A 25,118-nucleotide genomic window follows, 5' to 3' on the forward strand; every position below is an offset into this window, starting at 1 on the left:
TCGCAGAATGATGGAGAAACAGATAATGAGCGCCTGCCGCCTTTCGGTCTGGTCTGATGTCCTTCCCGAGAGCCTGGGTGCTGTTGGAGGCGCTATCTCAGGCGTACAGGATGGACATCAGTCTTCTTCCACACCTTCTCTATGGCCTCTGGCAGGGTGGGCAGTGGGGGTGTTCTGGGTTCCAGGACCACATAACCGAGGCTCCTCGGGTGGCATGTGGACAGGCCTTCAGTCCCTTTATGCCCATTGTGCTTTTTATTAGTCTGAACGCAGAAGCCAGACTGCTGGGTTTTTATGAACCTGGGAAAGTGGGCTCTTGATGATTACAAGGCATTAAATCTTGGCACCAATGTAATAGGTCCAGTCCAGCCTCAGAGTGCGCCTTGCCTGTTCTGACGCTTGACGAGCTTCAGTTTCAAAGGACACGTGTTGAAATCCAGGAACAAAATCTCCCAGGCTGAGCAGGGATCAGTTTGAGGGGCTGCTCTGCGTTGTCGAGAAACAGTGAAGACCGCCTTCTTAACCTGGATACGTTTTGGTGGCAAAGAAGGGCTGAGGTTGCTCTCGCCTTTGGAGATGAGCCAGGTGGTGTGGTACATTACTGGGGCTTTGCTAACACATGACCTGTGCGGCCGGGCCGTGCGTGGTCTCCTCACCTGGATGAGTGGTCGCCGAGGTCCGTCCCAGCACTGGCACCCTGGGAGCCTTCCCCGAGTCTCCTCGTTGCTTCCACAACACATCCATCCGTGCACTCTCCTTTTTAATCATCTCTCTGAAGGTGTCTCCCCATCAGGTTGTCCTTGAAGGCAGGGACTGAGCTCTATGCATTCTTGATCCCCCAGCACCTTGTTGTGGGTAGCTAGTAAATGGCGGATGGACGTTCGAATGCACGACAGTTGGTAGTTCAGGTGAGCTTTGTTCCAGGTGGTAGAGGGGCAGTTTCACGTGTGTTGGACCTTCCCAGAGTATATGTGCACTCTTCTCCTCTGCCCTGCATATCTTGATTCATGCCCCCATCTCTTGGTAAAGGTTTACAAAGTCCTTCTGTTTCGCTTTTCTCTACTTTCCTTTCAATAGATCAAAGTGTTACTTGATATATAAGTGCGATCTTTAGGAATCTACCCAATTTTCAGAGAAGGCCCTCATCTCTGCTTTGGTGTTGCTTTGACTGTCATCCCTCAGCTTTTTCCAAGATTCCTGCCACCCAGTGAAACCCTAGCCACCTGGGCTTGACCCCCATTGAGCAGAGCCAAAGGCTCCACAGAGACTTCTAGGGTGCTTCTACACGCACCCTCAATGGAACTCTGGTTCCCCACGATCCCTTCAGCCTTGCCTCCCTTCCAAATGGGGCACAGGTCAGAGCTCACCTGCATTCCAAGCTCTGGCCTGTGAGTATTTGACTAAAGTCGACAAGTTTCAGAGCTGTGTTTGCCCTGTCTCCATACTAGGTCATGACACCCAGAACAGGAACCGAGTCTTACATTTCTTTACCCTTCTCTGCATGCCCAATACCTAGGACTGTGAATATTTGTATCTGTGCCAATGACACTGATAATGGTGACAGTGACATCTTGCTTAAAGTCACGTAATAGAGACAGAACTGGATCTAGGACTCTGCCCTGTCACCCCTGCTACCCCTGGTAGCATCATTCTTTGCCTGATAACAGTGGTTTCTAATCTTCTCTTGGGATCTCATAGATTCTCTTTTAGAAAAGAGAGAAAATGGACACACACACACACACACACACACACACACGCTTTACATCTGATTTTAAAGGTGCACAGAACCCCTAAGAGGTCCAGAGACCCCAGTTTAAGGATCCTGCCCTAAAGAATGACACCACTGAGCATCCTTAGGAAAATAAAATGGCAGCTGATTGCATTGATTATAGTCTGTTGCTTTGTGAAAACATTGGTTGAAAATGGTATATCACCCACCTTGGAAGCTTTTAAGAATATATTATTTGTGAGTATATATGTACAATGGACTACTACTCAGCCATAAAAGACAATGAAATTTTGCCATTTGCAACAACATGGATGGACCTGGGGGGTATTGTGCTGAGTGAAATAAGTCAGACAGAGAAAGACACATACTGTATGATATCACTTATATGTGGAACCTAAAACTAAAACAAACAATATAACAAAACAGAAACAAACTCCCAGGTATAGAGAACAAACTAGTGGTTACTGATGGGAAAGAGGGGAAGAGGGAGAGGCACGATGGGGATAGGGAAGTAAGAGACAAACTATCACGTATAAAATAAATACGTTACCAGGATATATTGTACAGCACAGGGAATATAGCCAATATTTTACAATACCTTTAAATGGAGCATAATCTATAAAAATATTGAATCACTATGTTGTACACCCGAAACTAATATAATATTGTACACCATCAACTGTACCTTAATAAAATACTTTTCTATTAAAAAAGAATATATTATTTTTTATAATAACCACGTGGTATCACACCAAAGCCCTGGCATAAAGGGCTACTCAGACCTCTGGGTTAGGCTTTCGCCAAGTATCCAATAAGTTGAATCCACAGAACATCTAAGTAAATATTCATGTGGTTTTCCGCACAGCTCTCAGGCTGCAAACTCACTTTGGAAACCTTTCTTGAACAGCCTGGTAATTAGAACCATGGTTGCTAAATTAGGTATATGGTGAGGCCAATGTGCTAATAATATATTTTCAAAGGGCTCCAAACGAACTGTTAAAAAATTAAACTACCTACCCAGACGCTGACAGAAGCACCTCAGAGGGTGTACTGTCTTGCATCTTGCTTCTTGGAGGCCGGAAGTTGCTCCCAGGCTCTCTCCTCTCTAGAAAACAGGATGAGCCTTTAATAAAAAGGGAGTCGTTTGCAAGTGTGTCTTGCACCAGAGGTGAGGGAAATGGGAAGTTAAGGAAGCCGAAGTCTCAGACTCCAAACAAATATGCCACTTTGATGTGTGCAGTAAGGAGGTCCCTTTTTGCCCTGCAAGGGTGCAGGGAGAAAGGGGACGGACGTGTTGTCTGTCAGCAGTGTTGGTGATGCTGAGCTGGAGATGCCCGTGGGAGACGAGGGAGAAAACGAGGCCCTGGTGAAAGTGGTAAGTTTGCCCCTATACCGCCTTCTGTGCTCACCTGGTTCCTGTTACGGAGTGCTGGAAAAAAACCCTGAAAGGGCCAGCTTAAGCCACATTAGAAAGGAAAGGAGCCAGCTCTACGGTGAGATCACCTGGGCCCTGTCCTTGCTTTCAGACCATCTGGCCCTGGCCTGGGCGGGTCAGCTAAGCTCTCAGTGTCCATAGGTCTGGTCAAAGGAAAGGAACCAGATCCATAGTTTTCATAATCGTATTATCTCAATAGAGCACTAAGGAGCTCAGCAAGGGCTTTAAGGAATTCCACAAACAGTTGATTCATTTTGACTCTAATTTTTTCCTCAGAATATAGTTTCCTACATATATAGATTTTCTATATCACTTTAACAGCTTGATTGTGATAATTCATACAGTCATAGTGTACTATTCGGCCGTTTTTAGTATATTCACAAAGTTGTGCAACCATCACTACTCTCTAATTTTAGAGCATTTTCATCACCCTAAAAAGAAACCCTGTGGCCATTAGCAATCACTCCCCATTCTTCCCGCTCCCCCCACCCAACCCTAGGCAACCCCTAATCTACTTTCTGCCTCTATGGAGTTCATATAATTGGAATCATACACCATGTGGTCTTTTGTGACTCTCTCACTTTGTATAATGTTTTCAAGGGTCATCCGTTTTATAGCACGTATCAGTACTTCATTCCTTTTTATGGCTGAAGAATATTGCATTTTATTATCCATTCATCAGTCAGTGAAATTTAGGTTATTTTCACATCTTGGCTATTGTAAATAATGCTGCTGTGAACATTCATGTACGACTTTTTGTGTGAGTATAACCTTCATGTCTCTTGGATTATGTCTAGGAATGGAATTGCCAGTCATATGGGGTAATTCTGTGTTTAACATTTTGAGGTATAATTTATATGTGCGTATGTTACACACTTATATACATATATAAAGTGTTTTTAAAACTGTGGAAAAGTACAAACTCAGTAGTGTTCATAGCTATCATGCTGGTGATTGTCAATACATTAATTTTGCATTAATTAACATGTTGCCACAGTAAGTCGATTTTGTGCACCTAAGCTTCACCTGCCACATCTATTTAATTGAAGTGGGTCCTGAGACGTTTAAAAATGGTTACCATAGGCACCTACCTATCTGTATCAATTGGGATTATCTCCATACTGTACAACCAAGACCAAAAGAAATAAGCTAGATGCTGAGATTGACCTCAGACTAGAAATGTCACCATAACTTCAGATTTGCTTGTACAGCAAAATAGCTTCACTGTTCTAATAGTGATTGAGTTATACATTTGAATATAAAAAATTACTTATAAAATTTATAATTATTCTAGTCTGCTTCATATGTGGAGACTTGATATAAGATTTAGTTTGAAAAAAAAAAACATTCTGCTGCTCAGAAGAAGTTTGAACACAGGTGATCTGGGGATCCCAGAGATCCCTCCCAGCTTTCATTTGGACCTCATTCCTGATATGGTTTGGGCCTCTGCTGGTTCGGTGAGGGGTCTCAGAATAGTCCCTCAGAGCAGTGTTAATCTGACTCCCTGGAGTTAAGATCCATCCTTGCCCTTTGTGTGCCAGCTGTAGCTACAGACAGTTGTTCATGCTGTACTTAAGGATTTATTGAGCACCTACTATGACCAGGTAATGTGCCAGTCACCGAGGGGCTTTCAGAGAAGGGAAGACATAGTTATCTCTTCAAGGTATTTGCAGTCAGGTTGGAGATACAAGGTGTAATAAGAATAAAATCAATCATTCTACAAGTATCTAGATATCAAAATTTCCACGTAATACAATAAAGATACCAAATGTTGTAGGAATTCAGAAAATGTCAGAGGTAGCTTCGCAGAGCAGGTGGCACCGCCCTGTGCCTTAGGAAGATGGTAGCATTTGGATGAAGAGCAGGTGAAGCAGATTCTGAGTTTTCTTTTGAGCTAAGATTTGGTCACCCCTGGGGCATTCCTTACCCTGTAAGCCCCTCATGAGACCAGCGATTCAGCTGTGCCCAATCCCCATCAGCTTTCAATAAAGGGAATAAACCTCGGCAGCCAAGGAGAAGCAAGGCATTTTAAAAAGCCTTCCAGAGAGGAGTGAGATCACTTGGGCCCCTCGTTAGGAAAAGGGAGGCCGATGCTTGAAGCTGGAAAGACAAGGGAGCATTAGTCTTCGTTTCCATAAGCTGCGACTGAACGTGGGCCATGGTTAATCGGAAAAAGCAGAAAATAAAGATTGATGAAACTCGATCCATCCCGAATTTGCTATAAATAATTGCATGCTGTTTCCGAGCTGTCAGAATCCATTTCTACTGACAGCCCTTCGGAACAGAGAAAGGTCAAGCTGGAAACCAAGGGAGAAACTCAGGGGAGCGATTATGCTGGAAGGCAGCCTCTGAAAGTTTCAGTGAAATGCCAGCGGGGAAGTAACCAGCCCCACCTGACTCCGCTGTTCTAATTAAATTAGCTCCCATTGACATCTCAGCCCTTCAAGACGGGGGGGGGGGGGGGGGGGGGGGTGGGGGGAGCTGGGGAGAGGAGGTCACCTCCCGGGGCGGGGCTTGGCTTCTTCTCGTCCATCTCTAGCCTTTGTGCTGCAGACCCCATAGCACTGTCTATGGACATAGAGGGCAGCCATTCAGCCGTCTAACAACTTAAAAGGTCTTCAGCATGTAAAGGCATTCTTGCAAAGCAACAGTTAAGTCCTCCTAATGACTGGGAAAGAAAGGTGAGGTCACCGATGCTTGGGCTATTGTCAGGGTGGACTGTTTAAGAGAAGGCCCCGTCCTGAGTACAGAGAAGAGGGTCCAGGATGACCCACTCTTCCTGAAGAGGCTGGAGATGAGTGGAGGCCGAGGGTCCATCTGACACGACTCAGATGCTTGTGGGTCTTTGGAAGGCTCAGAACCCGTTGCAATCAGCCTCCGTCTAAGGAAGCATCTCCAGCCAACTGTGCCTGCACCTTGCTTCCCCACATGTGCCCTGCAGGTGTTCCTGCACCTCCGTTGTTCTCATTCAGAAGGAAACACTGTGTAAATGCACACGCAGGTGCACACACGCTTATGGGTACACGTGTTTGTTCCATCTCACTGTGGTGCCAGGCCCCAGCCCACCCATCTGCGTGTTCATTTGGCCTTTGGGGTCTCGCCAGCTCCTCCTGGAACTGACCTCAGCCATCTGATAGGGGCCTGTCTGGCTCCCGGCTCCTACTGGGCTCCTTCCCGGACTTTGCTTCAGGGAATTCCTCTGTGTCTTGCAAAGCCTGGTGTTGCATCCTGTTCAGCTCCCATGAGGCACGCATGCCCCTCCTCAGGTCCCTCCTGAGTTTACCCTGAGCCTCCGGGGCTAGCCCGGCTGCTTCTTCCCCAGGAGGTCCTCTCCCAGTGAAATCCTGGCTCTCCTTCAAGCTCACTCGTGCCCTCCCCTGCCCCCACACACTCCACACCTGGTCTGTCCTGGCCTTAAACTCCCGGTCCAGGTGCTGGGTTCCCAGCCGCCCTCCTTCACCTGGCTCCGGGCACTCTTTTCACAGAAGCACCTGGATTTGATTCCTTTGATTCTGGGGCCCACCCAGAACATACGTGAGTTGGCCCCAAACTCCTTGGACTGGTTCTGTTCGATCCACAGGGCTCTTTCGTCTCCAGGATGAAGGCGATTCTGTAATTTTGAGTGGTTTTCCATTGCTCACGTCTCCTTTCCACCCTCACCCTGCCCTGGTCTGGGCCCCACTTGTCACCCCCATGGCTATCCAGAATGTTCTATTGTAAAGGTAATGTCGTTTTATCTCATGGGCCACACAAACCCAAAACCTTTCTGGGTCCTGATTTTTGTTTCAACCAATCCACCTGCTCTTGGTTTCTCTTCTTCTGCACATTTGGCCCAACTTGCTCCCTCCAGCTGCAGGGCCAGGCCCTTCCCTCCGGGATGAGGCTGAGGGGGAATTAGAATGTGGCACTGTCAACTCGTGGCTCTGGCATGGCCCCTCTATTTCCTGGGATGCCACAGAAGACTGAGAGGTGCCTTCGGGATGGCCATGTGTGCTGTGTCTGCTCTGTTTTCTGATCTCCCCATCTAGTCCCTTTGTCAGAGGAGTTTGAACTTGATCCCAGAGGGAATCATTGTGGATCTTCAAATTAGGGAATGACATGATGGAAAGGGTGTTTTGTAAGATCAGCAGGGCACAGTGGGCTGGGTGGAGTGGGGAATCTGAGGAGTGAAAACCTGGCCAGTCATTAAATCCTGCCAACAAGTCTGTCTCTGCACAGCCCTAAATGCTAAGATGACCTCACACCTTGGTTTTTACAGGATTTGGTGAGGCTGATGAGAACCTGGAAACAAACGTAGCCTCAGGCAAGCCGAGTGTCTCTGTATTCTTTGTAAACATTTGGAGTTGCTTTCTTTTTAAAAAAAATTTATTAATTTATTTATTTTTGGCAGCATTGGGTCTTTGTTGATGCTCATGGGCTTTCTCTAGTTGTGGCAAGCGGGGGCTACTCTTCGTTGTGGTGTGCAGGCTTCTCATTGCAGTGGCTTCTCTTGTTGCGGATCACAGGCTCTAGCTGCACGAGCTTCAGTAGTTGTTGCACACGGGCTCAGTAGTTGTAGCTTGCGGGCTCTAGAGCACAGGCTCAGTAGTTGTGGCTCATTGGCTTAGTTGCTGCGTGGCATGTGGGATCTTCCCGGACCAGGGGTTGAACCCGTGTCCCCTGCATTGGCAGGCAGATTCTTAACCCTGTGCCACCAGGGAAGTTCTTGACACACATGTGGAAACAGGAACTCAGTATGTTTACAAATAACTGAAATGTATCCTGCTAGTAGCCCCACAGTATTATAGGTAGTTTGTTTTCTTCATCCTTTGTGTTAATCTCTTTCACAGCTAGAATTATGTTGCTTGTTTAGTGTCTGTCTTCCTGACCATAAATTTAAATTCCATGAGGGAGGGATAGTGTTTACCTTTTTCACTGCTGTATTTCAGCATCCAGCTTGCTGCTTGATACTTGATATATCATTAATAAATAAATGTTTGCAAAAGTAGGAAATAAATGGCTGAATATTTTTTAATGTAGAAACAGATCTTATTTGAACAAGCTGATTGGCAATTCTTGGTGTATTGACTTCAGTTTGATTTTGTGCCTGATTATCAGCTAGAGACTCTAAAATATAGCCAGATTCAAAATCAGTTTCCTAGCATTTTGTCTGTTTCTTGATCCACGCAGCCCTTCTTTTCTTAAAGATGAACTATTTTCCTTCCTTTACGAGAAAAATTCCATGACCGCTGGGTGGTGTGTGAATTGTGTCCATCCGTATTCTGCGTATGGATCTGCCTTTATTTATTTATTTATTTATTTATTTATTTATTTATTTATTTATTTATTTATTTATTTTTGCGGTATGCGGGCCTCTCACTGTTGTGGCCTCTCCCGTTGCGGAGCACAGGCTCCGGACGCGCAGGCTCAGCAGCCATGGCTCACGGGCCCAGCCGCTCCGCGGCATATGGGATCCTCCCAGACCGGGGCACGAACCCGTATCCCCTGCATCGGCAGGCGGACTCTCAACCACTGCGCCACCAGGGAGGCCCATGGATCTGCCTTTAGACACATATGCTGCCACGGGGAGAGGGTTTTTTTTCCTGCACAAGCAAATCAGCCGTGTGCTCTTTGCTCGGTGGCATTGCAGGACCTGACGGGTCCAGGCAGGGTGCTCTGCAGTCACCCCAGCCTGGTGGCCTGGCCCAGCCAGTGCGCCACTGCTGTGTCAGATTCCACAGCTCTCCTCTGGGATTTCTTCCACAGTCTATCAACCAGCCGTTGCCAGGTGAGCAAGGTAGGGCCTCACTCAGTTTCAGCACCTTTGCTGCTGGATGAAGCTTTAGATCGTGGAAAGCAGAACTGAGCATGCATCTAACAAACATGCCTTCAGGCTGAAGCCAAGGCCATTTTTGCTTTCAGACTGTAGCTTCTGTTGAGAGGGGACAGCTGGCTTTTCTTTCTCATCTGTGAACACATATGTATTGGTACAAAACAGTTTGCTTCTTCAAGGAGCACAATCTGATTTGACTTCTGCTACAGGAGCATCTGGAATCCTGGCTTTAAAGTTTGCCAAATCATGACCAGAGTTATCACAGCTTAGTTGCTGAATCTGGAGATCAAGCTCCTGGTGCTGTGACCTCAACACCTTGAAGCTGCGTTAGAGAAATGAAGGAAAGAACAGTGGGGATGTTACCATTTGACTTTGAAGCCTGGTATTTGAAAACGAGAATTTTCGCAAAAGCCGTATCAATGAAAGTACAATTCTTAGATACATAGTGGTTCTTCTCTTTAGGGCTTCTTGAAGTAGTGAGCTTCCTCTCGTACGTGAGATATACGAACCAGGGGATGGGATCTTATGACATTTTGCAAAGGGATTTCCTAACTGCTAAAAAGGCCAGCTCTGCTGTCTAGGTTAGTGACCCTCACACCTTTTCTTGCTGGGCCCTGATTGGGACCTTGGAAGCTTTGTGACTCTGAGTCAGAAAAGGAGGCTGAGGGATGAAGACTCCCGTGGTCTCTAGGTTGAAGTGGGACTGCTTGCTGTCCAGCCCTGATTCCTTGCCTGCAGTACCTCTTTTACCTGAGGTAGTGAGATAGTCCTCCAGCCCCCAGAAAGGTCTCGGGCCACCATTCCCGCATCTGCACCTCAGTGTGGGGAAGGCTGCTGGACCTGCGGGCACCAGGACCAAGCCTCAGTGGTGAGCTTGGAGCCCTAATCCTACTGGGGGTCCTCGATCCCCTTCTCCGTAGCTGGTGTTACAAGCAATCAAGCACAGCCCCTCTGTGCTCACTGCTTCTCACTTGCTGGTCCAGAGCCAGAGAACAGGGCACCCAGCCCCGGGGGCTGCTTCCCAGCCTGGGAAGGACCCCGGATTCTCTCTTGGCTGCTGTCTCTCTGAGATCCCATCCTTATATCTTGCTCAGACACTGCACATGTCACCAACAGTGGAGCCAGATTCCAGCTTCACCCCATGGCGGGCTGCTCTTCCTTGTTGCCTTTGGTTTTAAAAAAGCAAACCCTTCTTGTCTTTTTCATAGTTTCAATCATAGACACACACACACACGCACACACACGCATGCACATTTATAAGTTGATGTGGAAATAGGAACAAGTCTAAAAGGACATACACTAAACTCTTAGAAGGTGCTCTTTGGGCCCTGGGGTTTGCAGGTCATTTCCTCAGTTTCTGCTTTATACGTTTCCTAATTTGAATTTTTTTTTTAACAGTGAAACATAGTACTCTTATAGTCACAAAAGCAGGGGGGAAAAATCCATTTGGAAAGATGAATGTTTAATAAACTCAAACATAAGGAATCCATTTTAAACGGATCATGCCTTCTGCCTGTGAACTGCTGGGCTGTGCTGGGGACCCTGGCCCTTCTGCCCACCCAGTCACCCCAGCCCTGCAGGATGAGGGTCTTCTGCCTCCCTCTTCTTCTCGCTGTAGTGAGACAATGGGAAGCTTTCTGAGGATGATTTCTGGGCTCCTGGTGATCAGATTGGGACCTTGTGTATTGAATAGAGAAGAGCCAGTAATAATTGTGTATAGAAAAGCATTGAGTGGAAGGTCTGGTGCTCTCTGGGAAAATCCCAAACAGCCACCGGCAGATGGTGGACTTCATTAGTTTATTCAGCCGGCCCTGATCGAGTCCCTGCTGTTTACTGAGCATCTTCCATCCCTGGGGCTATGCAGGTGAGGAGAGCCTGCTGCTCACTGGCTGGAGTGGTCAGTTTTGTCTGGGGGAGGGAGGTGACGTGGTCAGTGGGAGCAGGACCCAAGTAACACAGCAAATAAATTACAAGTCTGGGGGCTTCCCTGGTGGCGCAGTGGTTGAGAGTCCGCCTGTCCATGCAGGGGACACGGGTTTGTGCCCCGGTCCGGGAAGATCCCACGTGCCGCGGAGCGGCTGGGCCCGTGAGCCATGGCCGCTGAGCCTGCGTGTCCAGAGCCTGTGCTCTGCAGAGGGAGAGGCCACAACAGTGAGAGGCCCACATACCGCAAAAAAAAAAAAAAAAAAAAAAAAAAAAAAAAATACAAGTCTGTGGGTGTCTTGTGGCTATAAGAATAAGTTATTTTTATGGTTGGAGGTTTTGTTTGTTTGGGGTTTTTTTGGTCATAATAACTGTTGGAACAGATCTGAAGTAATTATGACCTCAGCTGGCCCATCCCTTATGTAACTGAGGGATCCGTGAGGCCCTCATTCCCTCACGTCTATGAAGAGGTAACCCTGCCCTCCAGCGGCCTGACAGCCAGGAAGGGGACTCCATACATGGGGGGAACCACACAGCTAAATTGCCTTTTTGTGAGAGTAGCAATGGTTGGCCCAGATGGTCAGGGTCCCTTCTTGCTCCCAAAGCTTGTGTTTTTCCCCCAGAGATTATTAATGTTCCCTGGGTGGAGAGCATTGATCCAACTCTACCTACTTGTTTGACACTAATGCTGAGGCTGGGGGTCACCTTCTTTATCCCAGCTTGGTCCTAAATCACCATCCTAAACCCTGGGCCCAGCTGGAGCTAGGATGACCCTGCCCCAGCCTCACTGTTCAGCAGGGACATTAGTGAGCCCAGAGTCCACTCTGGTGTACACCACAATCAACCATTAGCCCTAATGAAAAGTGGATTAATTTGGTCCAAGTAGGGATATCCAGATAGGCAACCTTGTCATGGATTAGAATTTCCTTGCCTAGGCAGAATCCAACATTCAAAGGGTAGTATTCTAAAATGAGTCTGGGTGCTTTAGGGAGGCTGACTTACACATGAATGTTGAATGTGAACCCCATCGGCCTCAGAAGTGTTGGTGGCCAGTGTGGAAGGGTCCAAATTATAATTGTCAGACAAGATGGGGAACCCTGAATTCTGAGGACTCAATCTTTCGTTTAGTGATTTCGACGTATAACGCTTGGGCTCTCACTGAATGTCTTCTTGGTTCAGAAGGGGGCATGCTGTTTTGGCCCAAGGCTAAGTATTCCTCATCAGTCATTAAAATATTCAAAGACCTCTGCTGGTTAACTGTGCCCAATGGTAAGGAGTCTGCACAGTAATGGACTTGGTTTATGAGGCTGATTACAGGGTGAAAAGTGCCTGGTGAAGATGGGCCACACGCCCTTAGCCTTCCCTTCCACTGTGGGCTTTCTGAAGATAGAGGGCAAGGGAAAAGGTTACTACACAGCTTGGAAGGATTTAGCAGGTGGCAGGGGCAGAGATGAGCTACCACCACAGGGCAGGTCCTCGTGCAGGAAGAGCAGGCATCGCATCTTCGTTTTTCTGGCACCATGTGACAGTGTCTTTACAACGATCCGTGGTAGTTCTTTCCAAGCTCTATATGTGCATCTCAAAGAATATATTGCTTAGTTCTGTTCATGAAGAAGGGAAGCACACGTCTGCTGAATTTAAAGGAACAGATGGGCATTTGGGTTTTGAATTTTTTTCCCTCTAAGGAATCCAGACCTTAAGTGCCTCTTTGTGTGTGACAGGGAGAGAATCTATACCTGTTCAACTCATGAAGAGAATATCAGATGTACTGGCTTTTAGAAAACAAATCTTTATAAATATATAGAAAGATGTATTCTAATTTGATTATTTTCCAAATAGCATCTGTCTTTTCCAGCATAGGAATTGCCGGATGTGGGTTTTAGATGGGGGAATCAGATTGTGTGCTTTTATGAATTGACCTAGTTTTCTAGGGTGAACCCCCTGGTTTGAATGTTGGATGGGAGCCTGTGGGCCCCAGGGCGCCTGGCAGGGCCTCATGTGTCCTCCGTGGGTTCATATGGCCACATTTTCAGCTGGAGGGCTGGCCATGCTCTTCTTGGGGTGGGAAAGGGAGACAGCCTCAAATGCCAGAGGAGCTTGAGGGGTTGTTAATGGAATTCCCTGCTGGTGGTCCCACGGATTCCCCCTTGAATATGAGCTCCTTGAGGACAAGAGTTAAGCCGGGATCAGCTTTGTGGTCCCAGCAGGCCAGGCTTGGTCGGGTGGGTGGGCAGAAAAGGATGCACCTGCCTGGCCTTTGCTGCGGCCTTGGTTGTATCTTCACTGCCCAAGGAGCCAACCACAGAGCTTCCCAGGGGACCTCTGATACGATAATTGAAGGAAGGGAGAGCTTGAAGCTGCACAATTGCTGCAGTCACCTCGGTTGCAGATTGAGCCAAATGTTAAATGTCTGTTTACCTGTCACCTGAAAATGCAGAGGGGACAGGTGCCTCTGCATTTGCCTGCAGAGGAAGGCTCAAAGTTTGACAGAATTTGTTGGGATTTTCAGGATCTGAAACCCATACATTTATTTCTGCCTGTGACTATGTTATGTCTAATGACAATTTAGGGGTGCATACTTAAATTAATATTTCACTTTTGATTTAAAAACTCAGAAGAGGAATTTCCCTGACAGTCCAGTGGTTAAGACTCCACGCTTCCACTGCAGGGGGTGAGGGTTTGATCCCTGGTCGGGGAATTAAGATCCCACATGCTGCATGGTGCAGCCAAAAAAAGAAAAAAAATGAAGAACGAAACTCAGAACATTATCCACGATAAACAGAGTAAATGTCATTTTAATCACAGCTGCAGAGGAGACATTGGTATTAAGTAAGAGCAGTGCATGGAGGCCTGGGGCTCTCATTTTATAGGTGGCCAGTGCCTCAGCGAAGGTGACACCAAGTTAGTTCTGCTTCGAAGGGGGTGTAGGGGTGGAAGGAGCACGTGTCACAGGTTGGCTCAGGCACAAGGCATTTGGGAGTGACCTCGCCACTGGCAGGGGTTGGAGGAGCGGCCAGAGCTGGGACAGCCAGGCTGACCCCAGTCATTTGAGCGGGGAGGGCATCAGGTCAGGCTGCAGCCCCAGTGGAGGAAACTGGAGTAACAATCAAAATCCCAGGAGCGGGCTTCCCTGGTGGTGCAGTGGTTGAGAGTCCGCCTACCGATGCAGGGGACACGGGTTCGTGCCCCGGTCCGGGAAGATCCCACATGCTGCGGAGCGGCTGGGCCCGTGAGCCATGGCTGCTGAGCCTGCGCGTCCAGAGCCTGTGCTCCGCAACGGGAGAGGCCATAACAGTGAGAAGCCGGTGTACCGCAAAAAACAAACAAACAAAAAAAAAAAAACTGAAAATCCCAGGAGCTCCTGGTCATTAACTGTCCTGTGCCAAGGACTTCATGTCTCTTTGTTTCTTACTTACTCTCATTTCCCCGTGTCATAGGTTGGGAAACTGAGGCTCAAGGATTAAGGAGTTTTCTAAGGTCCCAGAGCCTCCAGACTCCAGGACTGAAATCTGAGACTGTCTGACTCAGCACACATGTAGCATCATACCGTCCCTTGGATGGGAAGCATGGGGACACCTATCCCTGAGAGCTACACTGGGTGGGAGTGTGACTAACTGGGGGTTTGTCCCCGTCCCAGCCTGGGACTCCGTCCCAGCCAGACCTGGCACCTAGAGGGGCTGTGCCTCACGATGGCCTGGACACTTCCTTCAAAGCCACAGCCGCCAGGTGTTGTCACAGGGGTCCTGGCGTGCTGAGTCCCTGGACTTAGGGGGCTGCACAGGCGAGTCCTACTTCCTCATGAATTGGCCACCTCTCAAATCCCCACCTATAAAATCAGTGCCCCACCCCCTCAGGTAAGACCAGTGTCTCCCTGGTCTGACTGACTGCTGGAAGTCTAACAATACCATATTACAGAAATGGAAGTTTAGCATAAATTAATCACAGAGTAAACTGCAGATCTTGCAGAAGGTCCATGTGTCATGAAGACAGTGAAGGTGATGTTGGAGAGCTCCTTGTTCTCACATGTGGACAGACGAGGCTCATTGGAGAGAGAAGCAGGGAGGTGTGTGCTGAGTGTTTTAGAAAGGATTTGACTGTCAAAACATGAAGACAGGCTCTCAGAAAATTGAGGAAGCCCTCGAATGGTTTGCAAAAATGACCCTTCTGATTGTCTTATTAAAAATAAAACACGAAGCAAAAAGGTATCAGTGTGGTTGGTCAGAAAAAGTACACACAGAACAAAGCAAAAAACATCCGTTTCATTTTTTTATTCTTTAGAATGAATTAGAACATGGTTATAATTGCATGTTCTTAACCTAAATGTTATCAGATGAACACAAAATAGACGTAGTCTTCTAATTTTAGGCCCATTGTTTTCCAAGGTAAAGACCCAATCAGATATTTTTCTGTCCACACCACCCTTCAGCCAAATCATTTACTATGAAGTGATGGCCCTTGTTCAAACGGATTTGCTATAATATTACCAACCACCATCCCGCCTGGTCCCTGTACCAGATATTCTCAATTAACTAGGACCCATTCTTATTTCAGTCTGACAAAAGAAACTAGATTGAGGAGGTTTGGGCAGGTGGTTTGCACTTCTTTAGCAGAGGGAAAGAGTTTGTGTTTTGTCTAATCACACCCTGATACATATTCTCACTGGTCTCAGAGAAATTCTCCCAGGGGAATAATGTCCGCCTTGTTTCTAGTTGCTTTCGAAATTATGGCCCAAAGACCATACGTTTTTTCTTGCCTCCTAATGATTTTGAGATTTTATTAAGTACGGTTTTAATATTTAATATTTATCAGCTAAAGCTGGTTCAGACCACTGATATCTGAATACTTAGCAGTACTATCTAATGCTTTAGAAAAAGTGCACACAGTACCAAATTTATACACTATCAGAGGCACCTTGTCTCTTTTTGGTTTTAGGCGGCATAAAAAGTATCCATCACTTCCCTAATCACCAAAAAGCAGCCCTACCACCAGGGAGAAAGCTCAGGATTCAGCAAGGCAAGATGGGCTTGGCATTCAGGGTACAGGCTGGGAATATGGCAGCCTCTTAAAACACCTTTTGCCTGATTTTTTCCTTAGTGGACTTTATTTTTTTAGAACAGTTTTAGCTTTATAGAAATGCCTGATCCATTTCACAATGAAGTTTTAACTCCTAGATTTTTTTTTCCCTCTCTCTGCAGACGTCGCCTCATCTCCCAGAGATCGTCCTTGGAGACCCTGGAAGATATTGAGGAGAACGCTCCTCTACGGAGGTAAGTTTTTGGGTTGCATTTATGTGTGTGTGAATGGCCTGTAATACAAGGTGGCGGCCAAAGTTTGAATTTTTTTTTTTAGTTTTTGATCTACAGAATTACATTCTAAAAATGACAATCTGATCCCCAGACTCTGTTTGGAAACCCCAGCCCTTTGGAACATTAGAACTAGAACACTATGAAATCCCAATTATGTATCAGAATAGCCCAGTTTGCATGTGAATTCAGGTGCCGTTACCTGTTCCTCTTGAAAATTGCTGCTTGATGAAGAAGAGCGCGTCACTTGCCCCGGCTTTCCCAGGCGCGGTGACACAGTAATCACAGTCCCCGACTTCATTAGCAGGTGCCACAATGTTCCTCCAGAGCCAGGTGCTGGGAAACTCAGGTAGGTCAGCTGCGAGTGCTCCCTTGGGGCTGAAAGCATTCCATTTCTCCCTCCGGATTAGGAAAGTGCTTTCGAAGCATCTTTTTTTGGGTGACAGCAGTTGCTGAGCTGCGGGCCTCTGACTGGCAGCTCTCCTTCCTCTAATCTGCGCCTCGGTCCACCTGGCCCTCCTGGAGTTCAGGAGACACACACTGCGTCCCCTGCAGCCCTCACCGCAGCCCCAGCTGAGCTGGCTGTGCAGGAGGAGCTGAGGCAAGACGGGCCCCTGTGGGACGCTGTGGCTTTACAGGGAATGCGTGGCAGGCTGCAGATGGGGCCGAGCCGAGGGAGGGTGTGTGCTCTCATGCCCTCGCACCAGCTCCTACGGGAACCCGCATCTGCACCCTTCATGCATGCTTTGGCTGCTGGCCAGGGATTGGGAGTCCCCGGCTCCTCCCTTTGAGCCTGGGAGGATGTTGAGGTGGAGGGAGGCGTCTCCCCCTGGAGCCAGCTCCTTCCCTGCCTGGAGTTTCACCCCCAGGTCACGGCTCTTGTCCACGGACCACCTGGATAAAAGGTGGAGCATAGACAGGCCAGGCCTGGGATCTGATTGGAAGCATCAGTGACTGTGAATCTCATCACCGACATCATTCCAAAGAGAAAGTCAGGGCCAGACAGTCCGATTTCCACTTCTGAAGTCTTTTTGAAAACACACATAGCCTCTGGGACCATCCTAGGCTGATGGTGTGTGGTTGTGTGATCCACGTGGCCTGGGTACAAGTGTTCTTCTGTCAGTCTCTATTAAGTGGCCCAAAGTAATCCGCGAGCGTCAGGGAGAAACATTCTCCGGTGGCACCGAGTGGCTTTGGCATTTGAGTACAGTTGATGCCAATCAATGAACAGAGCTGCAAAGGCCCTGGAGTTTGGAGAGGATGCAAGGAGCCGTGGTGGTTCGAGCAACGTGGTAGCTGTGACCAAGGAAACCAGGTTAAAAAAAAGTCACAGGCTCTAAAATGTCACCTCAGGGATTCCAGGTGGTAAAGGGGGGCTGGAGAAGGAGCTGGGTGCTGTGTTCCTGGTCATGGGCCCCATCACCCCTGTACCCTCCTTTCAGAATCTGCCCAGGCTGGACCTCTACCCCTCAGTCCTGTGATAGCACAAATGGGCAGAGTAAAAATGGCTTATCTGCCTTAACTGTAACTTCATCCCACCCTTACTTACAGAATGCTATACTTCATTTTCAACAAATCTTGTGTAAATATAAAGTTTAAAAAGTGTCTGAAACCAAGGGAGTTGGCAGTTTAAGAAGTCCTTATTTTCCCTAATGGACTTTTTTTTAATTGAAAAATTTCTGATATTTACTGCAGAAGCAAACTCACAGACATACAAAACAAATTTATGGTTACCACAGGGAAAGGGGGTGGGGGAAGGATAAATGAGGAGTTTGGGATTAGCAGATACAAACTACTATTATAAAATAAACAACAAGGTCCTATTGTGTAGCACAGGGAACTGTATTCAATATTCTGTAATAAACCATAATGGAAAAGGATATATATATATATATTTATGTGTATATATATGTAACTGACTCACTTTACTGTACACCAGAAATTAACACAAAGTTGTAAATCAACTATACTTCAATAAAAAATTCTGATATTTACTTAGAAACTTACTTGTTCCTAAGAAATAAAAATAGCAGAAGGGGCATTAGTTTGGGAGTCAGGGGACTTGAATTCTTGGCCTGATTCTTCTACCAACTGGTTATGTGGCTTTGGAAATTCATTTACCACTCTGGGGCCTCAGTTTTCCCACCTGTAAAATGGGAGGGGCAGATCAGCTGACCGCTGTCCTTTCCAGCTCCCCGATTCTGTGAAATGAATGTACCAGTAACGATGTTGAAGTGTTTTGGGAACTGCGGGGGCGGAAGGCTATTAGCCCAACTTGCTTTTAAACTCAGCACCTAGAACAAACGGCTCCAAGGCATCTATTAAAAACCTTTTGCATAATTAAGTGTATCCCATAATCAGTGCAAACGAGAAAGAGCTAATCTTTCATTAAATTAGTTTTCAGTTTAATTCTATCCTAATTTAATTTTACATCACTTAATATATATGGGGGTTTTTTGTTGTTGTTGTTTTTTTGCGTTACACGGGCCTCTCACTGTTGTGGCCTCTCCTGTTGCGGAGCACAGGCTCCGCTCGCGCAGGCTCAGCAGCCATGGCTCACGGGCCCAGCCGCTCCGCGGCATGTGGGATCTTCCCAGACCGGGGCACGAACCCGTGTCCCCTGCATCGGCAGGCGGACTCTCAACCACTGCGCCACCAGGGAAGCCCAAAATGTGTAGTTTTAAATGGGTATTTTTACACATCAATGCAGGTGGCTTTGAAATTAATTCCTTCTTTGCTTAGCCTGCCATAACCTGAGTGCTTAGTCTTCCAGTTTCCTTGGCAATTGTTGTTAATGCCACAATTCTCTTAAAGGGTTTCTTAGGTGGGGGGGGTGGAGGCTGAATGCTTAAAAAAACACAAGACAACAAACAACTTGCTGATCGAAGGGCTATATCAGTAGCATATGCAGTTAGAATTGGATGCTGGTATCGAAAGAAAGCACCTCTGTTATCTTTTTAAAGGTCTTGCCTTTCTCTTGCACATCACAGGTGAGTTTCCTGTATCCACCTTGAACTCCAAGGGCTGAGCATTTGCAATGAGAGGCTTTAGACTGGGGTTTTCCACTTTGCCTGGTGGTTACCTGGTATCCCAGAAATAAGGACCTAGGATGTCTCTGTTAGGTGTCCAGAAAAACCTCAGTTCAGCTGCAGCAAATGCGGCAGCCATCACCACCTGCCCCAGTTTCCAGCCTGTCTCAGTTGATATGTGCGGGCTGCTGTGCCATTAAGTAATTACTGGTGCCGAAAGCCACCTGTGCCCCTTTTGCCAACTTCCGGTTTCAGCAGAAGGCTGGGAGATTTTGTGCCCAAACCTGAGGGTAACAGCACCTCTTTCTGCAGCTGTGGAGGCAGGGAGCAGCTTGGGGTCTTAGGAAGGTATCCTCACAGTCTAGCTCTTAGCCCACTGCCCTCAGACTGGGGGGCCCAGGAAGCTCTGCATTTTGGGGGGAAGCTGGGTACGGTTGTGAGGTTGCTCCTGAACAATGGTCCAGCAACCAATGATAGCACACATTTATGCCTTCAAGGATTCTCCTCTCTCCAGTGACTACATAGTTGTAGAACCTTCTGCTGTGTGTGAGAGAGACAATTGGGGACCTTGGGTGGCCTGCAGACTCTAACAGTCATTCTGGAGGTAGAACAGAGGCAGTCTGAGGTGCTGGGTCTGCTTCCAGAGAGCTGCCCCAGGAAGGCTGAGTGAGGCTGAATCTTCTTGGACCCCAAGAAGGCTCAATCTGGGTTCGGAGGCTTGGAGTAGGGAGGGATTAGTGGGTGCTTTTCCCTATTCAAACCCTTCCTGAGGTCCACAGGAAGCATCTACAAAATGCCCTCAGGCAGGGTTCTGCATGTCTTTTTTTTAATATAAATTTATTTTTTTATTTATACTATTTATTTTTGGCTGTGTTGGGTCTTCGTTGCTGAGCATGCGCTTTCTCTAGCTACAGTGAGCGGGGGCTACTCTTCGTTGTGGTGCGCGGACTTCTCATTGCAGTGGCTTCTCGTTGTGGAGCACGGGCCCTAGGCGCATGGGCTTCAATAGTTGTGGCACGCAGGCTCAGTAGTTGTGGCACTTGGGCTCAGTAGTTGTGGCTCGCGGGCTCTAGAGCGCAGGCTCAGTAGTTGTGGCGCACGGGCTTAGTTGCTCCGCGGATGTGGTGTCCTCCCGGACCAGGGCTCGAACCTGTGTCCCCTGCGTTGGCAGGCAGATTCTTAACCGCTGCGCCACCAGGGAAGTCCCTCTGCACGTCTTTAAAAGAATCTATTTAAAACCAAGAATTCAGGGATTCCCTGGTGGCGCAGCGGTTAAGAATCCGCCTGCCAACGCAGGGGACACAGGTTCGAGCCCTGGTCCGAGAAGACCCCACATGCTGCGGAGCAACTAAGCCGGTGCGCCACAACTACTGAGCCTGCGCTCTAGAGCCCGCGAGCCACAACTACTGAGCCCACGTGCCACAACTACTGAAGCCCGCGTGCCTAGAACCCGTGCTCCACAACAAGAGAAGCCACCACAATGAGAAGCCCATGCACCACAACAAAGAGTAGCCCCTGTTCGCCACAACTAGAGAAAGCCCACGCACAGCAACGAAGACCCAACACAGCCAAAAATAAATAAATAAAATAAATAAATTTATTTAAAACAAACAAACAAAAAAACCCCAAGAATTCAGGACCCTTAATAAGGGCTGTGGTTTTCAGAATACAGGAGGCAAACAGTAACAAAATATGCACCCTTTGTAGTTAAAGGTTTTAATAATACACACTTGAACTCTGTATATGAATGTGTGTACATATGTATGAATGTGAATATTTGTATTTGAACATGTCACTTGACACTGTATGAAGCTCTTGTAGAAATCATTACGTTTAATCCTCACAACAGCTCCAGGGAGGGGTCTGAAATACTACTAGTGATAGGTCACTAGGGTTGGTAGTGAGTTTGTGGTGGATGCTGGGAGGGCCACTCAGGCTGTGGCCGTGTGCTGTGAACCCTGCTCCGGTGGAATGGACATGACTGGCAGGGGGCCTTCCTTCCTCTAGATCCAAGGCCCAGGGAACCCCGTTTCCCTGATGAAAGCCACCAGATACCTGCTACCATGTCTTTGCTTTGACCTGCACTCATTCACTTCACTATATATTTTTTTCAAGTTAAATTACATTTTAAGGTGCTGTTTCTTAAGGAAAAAAATAATTTTCAGCACTCTCTGGGAAAGGGCTTGTAGGAAGACTGGCCCTTACTTGAGGGCAGGTAAGGGGGTTTGGGAGCTGTACACCTAGCCTAGCCCAGGGCTATCCCCCAATTTCCCTTGAGGGGAGCCCTTGGAGGAGAGTAAAGATTCAAGCTGCTAGGCAGGTCTGTGATGCTGCCCATTCCCTAGTCCTTTGCCACCAATGGGCCCACACACCCCACCTGCCCTCAACTGTACCTCCTCGTTGGGTCATCTTGTTATTCTCTTACCTGAAGCCTCAAAGTTCAGAAGTGACTGAACTCGGGTGATGGCCTGGACCTTAGTGTGGTTTTGGGAAGCCAGGCACTGCTTCTCTGGAACTCACTCTCTGAAGCATAAGGTCTCAGGCACCCACGTCTGATGCCAGGAGCCAGCCCTCGGGGTCCATGGTCAGAAAGGTAAACAAAAAAATTTGGTAGCAAAAACTCAACTAGAAAAGTCATTGCTCCCTTTCTCAATACAGTGCCAAATTTCAGATTGTCAGTTGCTGGGAATTTTGCTTTTTTCCTAGTTGTTATTGCAGTTGTATATCTTAGAATTTGCCAGGTACCTTTGAAAAAATATACACAAATGACATCTTTTCAGCCTGTGGTCTGTTCTGTCATTCCTGTAGTGCAAACACATGTTGTATATTCTAGGAAAAATTAATTGGAATCCAAGTCAATTTGTTCAACAAATATTTATTTAAAATTTATCTTTAAAAAAAAAAAAAAAAACAGCCACTAGCTGGGTCTCAGTCTCTGATTCTCATTCAAAGTAAAGCTGCGACTTCCAGGCAGAGCCAAGTTGAATGTTGAGGCAATAGTCCAGGTAAGGGGCTTCCCTGGTGGCGCAGTGGTTGAGAGTCCGCCTGCTGATGCAGGGGACACGGGTTCGTGCCCCGGTCCGGGAAGATCCCACATGCCGCAGAGCGGCTGGGCCCGTGAGCCGTGGCCATTGAGCCTGCGCGTCCAGAGCCTGTGCTCCGCAATGGGAGAGGCCGCAACAGTGAGAGGCCCACATACCGCCAAAAAAAAAAAAAGTCCAGGTAATTCAAGCCAGAGTCCTGCTACAGAAGAAAAATGATTCGGGGTTGTTTTTAAACTGAATTTTCCAGTGTTTTTCCCCCCTCTGGATTCTTTAAATTTACAGCTTTCTGTTCCTGTTACCTGTGTTGATACAGGAGGATTCTTTTTAAGATGACAGGAACAAATAATGTCTTTGGAATTCGTGTAGGTTATGTTATTGTAACTCAGGACAATAGTTTTCATTAGCTGGCTCTTCAGAGACCCATATAAATTATTATCAGTATTATCAAGGAAGTTGTCTGTCGTTGGGTTTTTTTTTTTAAAGCTTCCTTGCTTCCAGCCATATAGTCCTCATTATCCTTGGGGTTACTCAAACCATTTGAGTCTGGTCTTTCCTTCCTGTCTTTGTGTGGAGATGTCTCAGCTGTCCACAGGCAACTGACTGTGTTTTCGAAATGGCTTTATTTTTCAGATGTCGTACTCTCTCAGGTTCGCCCAGACCAAAGAACTTTAAGAAGATTCATTTTATCAAGAATATGCGGCAACACGATACCAGGAATGGCAGGTATCATGCTAACAAAAGCTGCCCCCATCCTCCCTGCTGTAGGAGGGGGCGGGTCCAGTGGGGAAGGGAAGAGGGGACCCTTTGAATGGCCAGACCTCACAGAGTGAAGCCCACTGTTAGGATGAACAGGATCTCATGTAACCTTCCCTAACAGACTACTATTTCCACCCCACTCCTGCCAGAATCATCCAAAGAAGTTGATAGAAAATACTGCTCTCTAATGGCAACCAAAGGCTTAGTTTTTTAGACTAACTAAAACTGAATTTTTAATAGTACTGAAATATATTTTTATTAGGAAATTTTGAACAGAATTGAATTTTTTGGGTGTTTTTGTTGTTGTTTCTTTTTCCGCTTTTTTTGGGTTTTGTTTTCTTTTTTCACCAGGGCTCTGTGCTCTGGTCAGTCAATATCCTGCCAGATCTGCACCTGAAGTCGGGTTTGGCTCTCTCTCTGATGATTTTCATTAAAAGGGGAGAATCACGACTTTGCCAGCAGATTCTCCCTGGGCGCCGATTCAGATTCCTGGGCCTGCTGACGTACGTCTGGAGCATGTGTTCCTCCAGCAAAGAGTTGCTCTTTTGGAAAGGGCTGTTAAATGAAAATTATGGTTAAATGTATATGACCTTGGTATTCAAACCTTCCTGGTGACAAGTGGATGTGAATCCTTGTTGCCGGCATTGCTTATAATTGAATGGCAAAGCCCATTCATGGCAGCCTCACAACAATGCTGGGAACAGGGCTCCAAGACCTCTTGGGGTCCCCTGATGCTCTGTGCTCCTGGGGGTGGCTCTTCTCCACCAACCTGTGACCTGGATCATAGTTAGAGACGCATCCCAGAGCAGAGTTCCTGCCCTAAGACCATTTTGTTTGATCTCCTCCTGATTTACAGAAGCTCATGTGGGCCCCACTAATACTCTCTAATCTATACCAAATGAAAATTGCTAAAAAGTTAGACTTGTGGCATGATTAAGGCCCAGCATTACTATACTTGGGTGTAAAATACACTGTACAACCTGAATACCTAACAATTACAGTATTTAAAGACTTGTTTTCTTCAAGTTTTTAAACCTCACTTGAACAGAGAACATAATTTTATAGCTATTCAACGATTTTAGAATGGCCAAATTGAACTCTCCCATCAAATAATTTTTATGAACTCAGTATATATTCCTATTTTAAGTACAGAGCTTTTAGTTAAAATGAACCCAGCTGTCATCTGTGAAATAGAATACCCTGAGTTTCTTTCTCTCACCCTGACTCTCACTGTCACAAATGTGTCTTATTCATTTAACCACCGTGTTTTTCTTTTCTTTTGTGGCTCTTAGTGAATCCAAACCTTACTTATGCCATTTTTAGTATAATTATTCATCATTTATGTATGTTGGTGTTTTTGTCCATAATCTCTTGAACCATAAAATAAACATAGAAAGCCTTGACTTCCTAAATAAAATCAATGACAATACCAAAAAGTGGGCCAAATTAATGGTATTCCCCACTTCTCAATGCTGTTGAGGACACAAAGTCAGATAATCAATCACCTGGCATGGTTTGTAGTGAGAGGATGCAGTTAATAAAAGGTTTGGACCAATGGGATCACCAGTGTATAGTGTATTCCGAAGCCTCCTTCCCCGGCACACCCTTGACCCTGGAACAATGTCAACAGTCCAGAAAGCATGCAGTTGCTGGCAGTTTTGCTGGGGAATTTTCAGGGGGAACCAGGAGGGACTGTTAGCTTATCTGGAGATCTAAGAAATGGGCTTTAGGGCAGGAAAGCAAGCTCTCAGCACAGGCTATATATAATATAGGCAGTGGTGACAGCCGGTTGTACCTGCCTAGGTGAGAACTGCTTTTTCGGTGCCAGAGAAGATGAAAGGCCTAGAGATGCTCTCCTTCCTCCCTCTGGTTGATTTATTAGCAGGGATGGACTGTTCTCAGACAGATGAAAGAAAAACTCAGGAGGGCACCAGGAAGAAACTATGATTTCTGAGGTGACAGAGGAAATTGTGGTCAGGAGCTGATGAATGGGAGGAGGGGACCCACCGCAGCCGGGCAGCAGGCGTGAGGTCGTCCTGCTGGAGGTGGCCTGGGACGGGGATGAGCTCAGAGCTGCGGTGGTGGGT

At 47.0% G+C, this 25,118-nt stretch overlaps 1 protein-coding gene across 1 annotated transcript in view; it reads left to right on the forward strand.

The window, feature by feature from the left end:
- CABLES1 (Cdk5 and Abl enzyme substrate 1) overlaps positions 1-25,118 on the forward strand; it is a gene marked incomplete at both ends in the record, with an annotated part of 107,406 nt that overhangs the window by 25,515 nt on the left and 56,773 nt on the right. The window contains 2 exons of the mRNA XM_079718250.1: positions 16,095-16,166; positions 22,906-22,998. Coding sequence (XP_079574376.1) covers positions 16,095-16,166; positions 22,906-22,998 — 165 coding nt within the window. The remainder of the gene's footprint in view (positions 1-16,094; positions 16,167-22,905; positions 22,999-25,118) is intronic.

This window comes from Hyperoodon ampullatus (genome assembly GCF_949752795.1).
Source record: "Hyperoodon ampullatus genome assembly, chromosome: 13".
NCBI classification, from domain to species: domain Eukaryota; kingdom Metazoa; phylum Chordata; class Mammalia; order Artiodactyla; family Ziphiidae; genus Hyperoodon; species Hyperoodon ampullatus.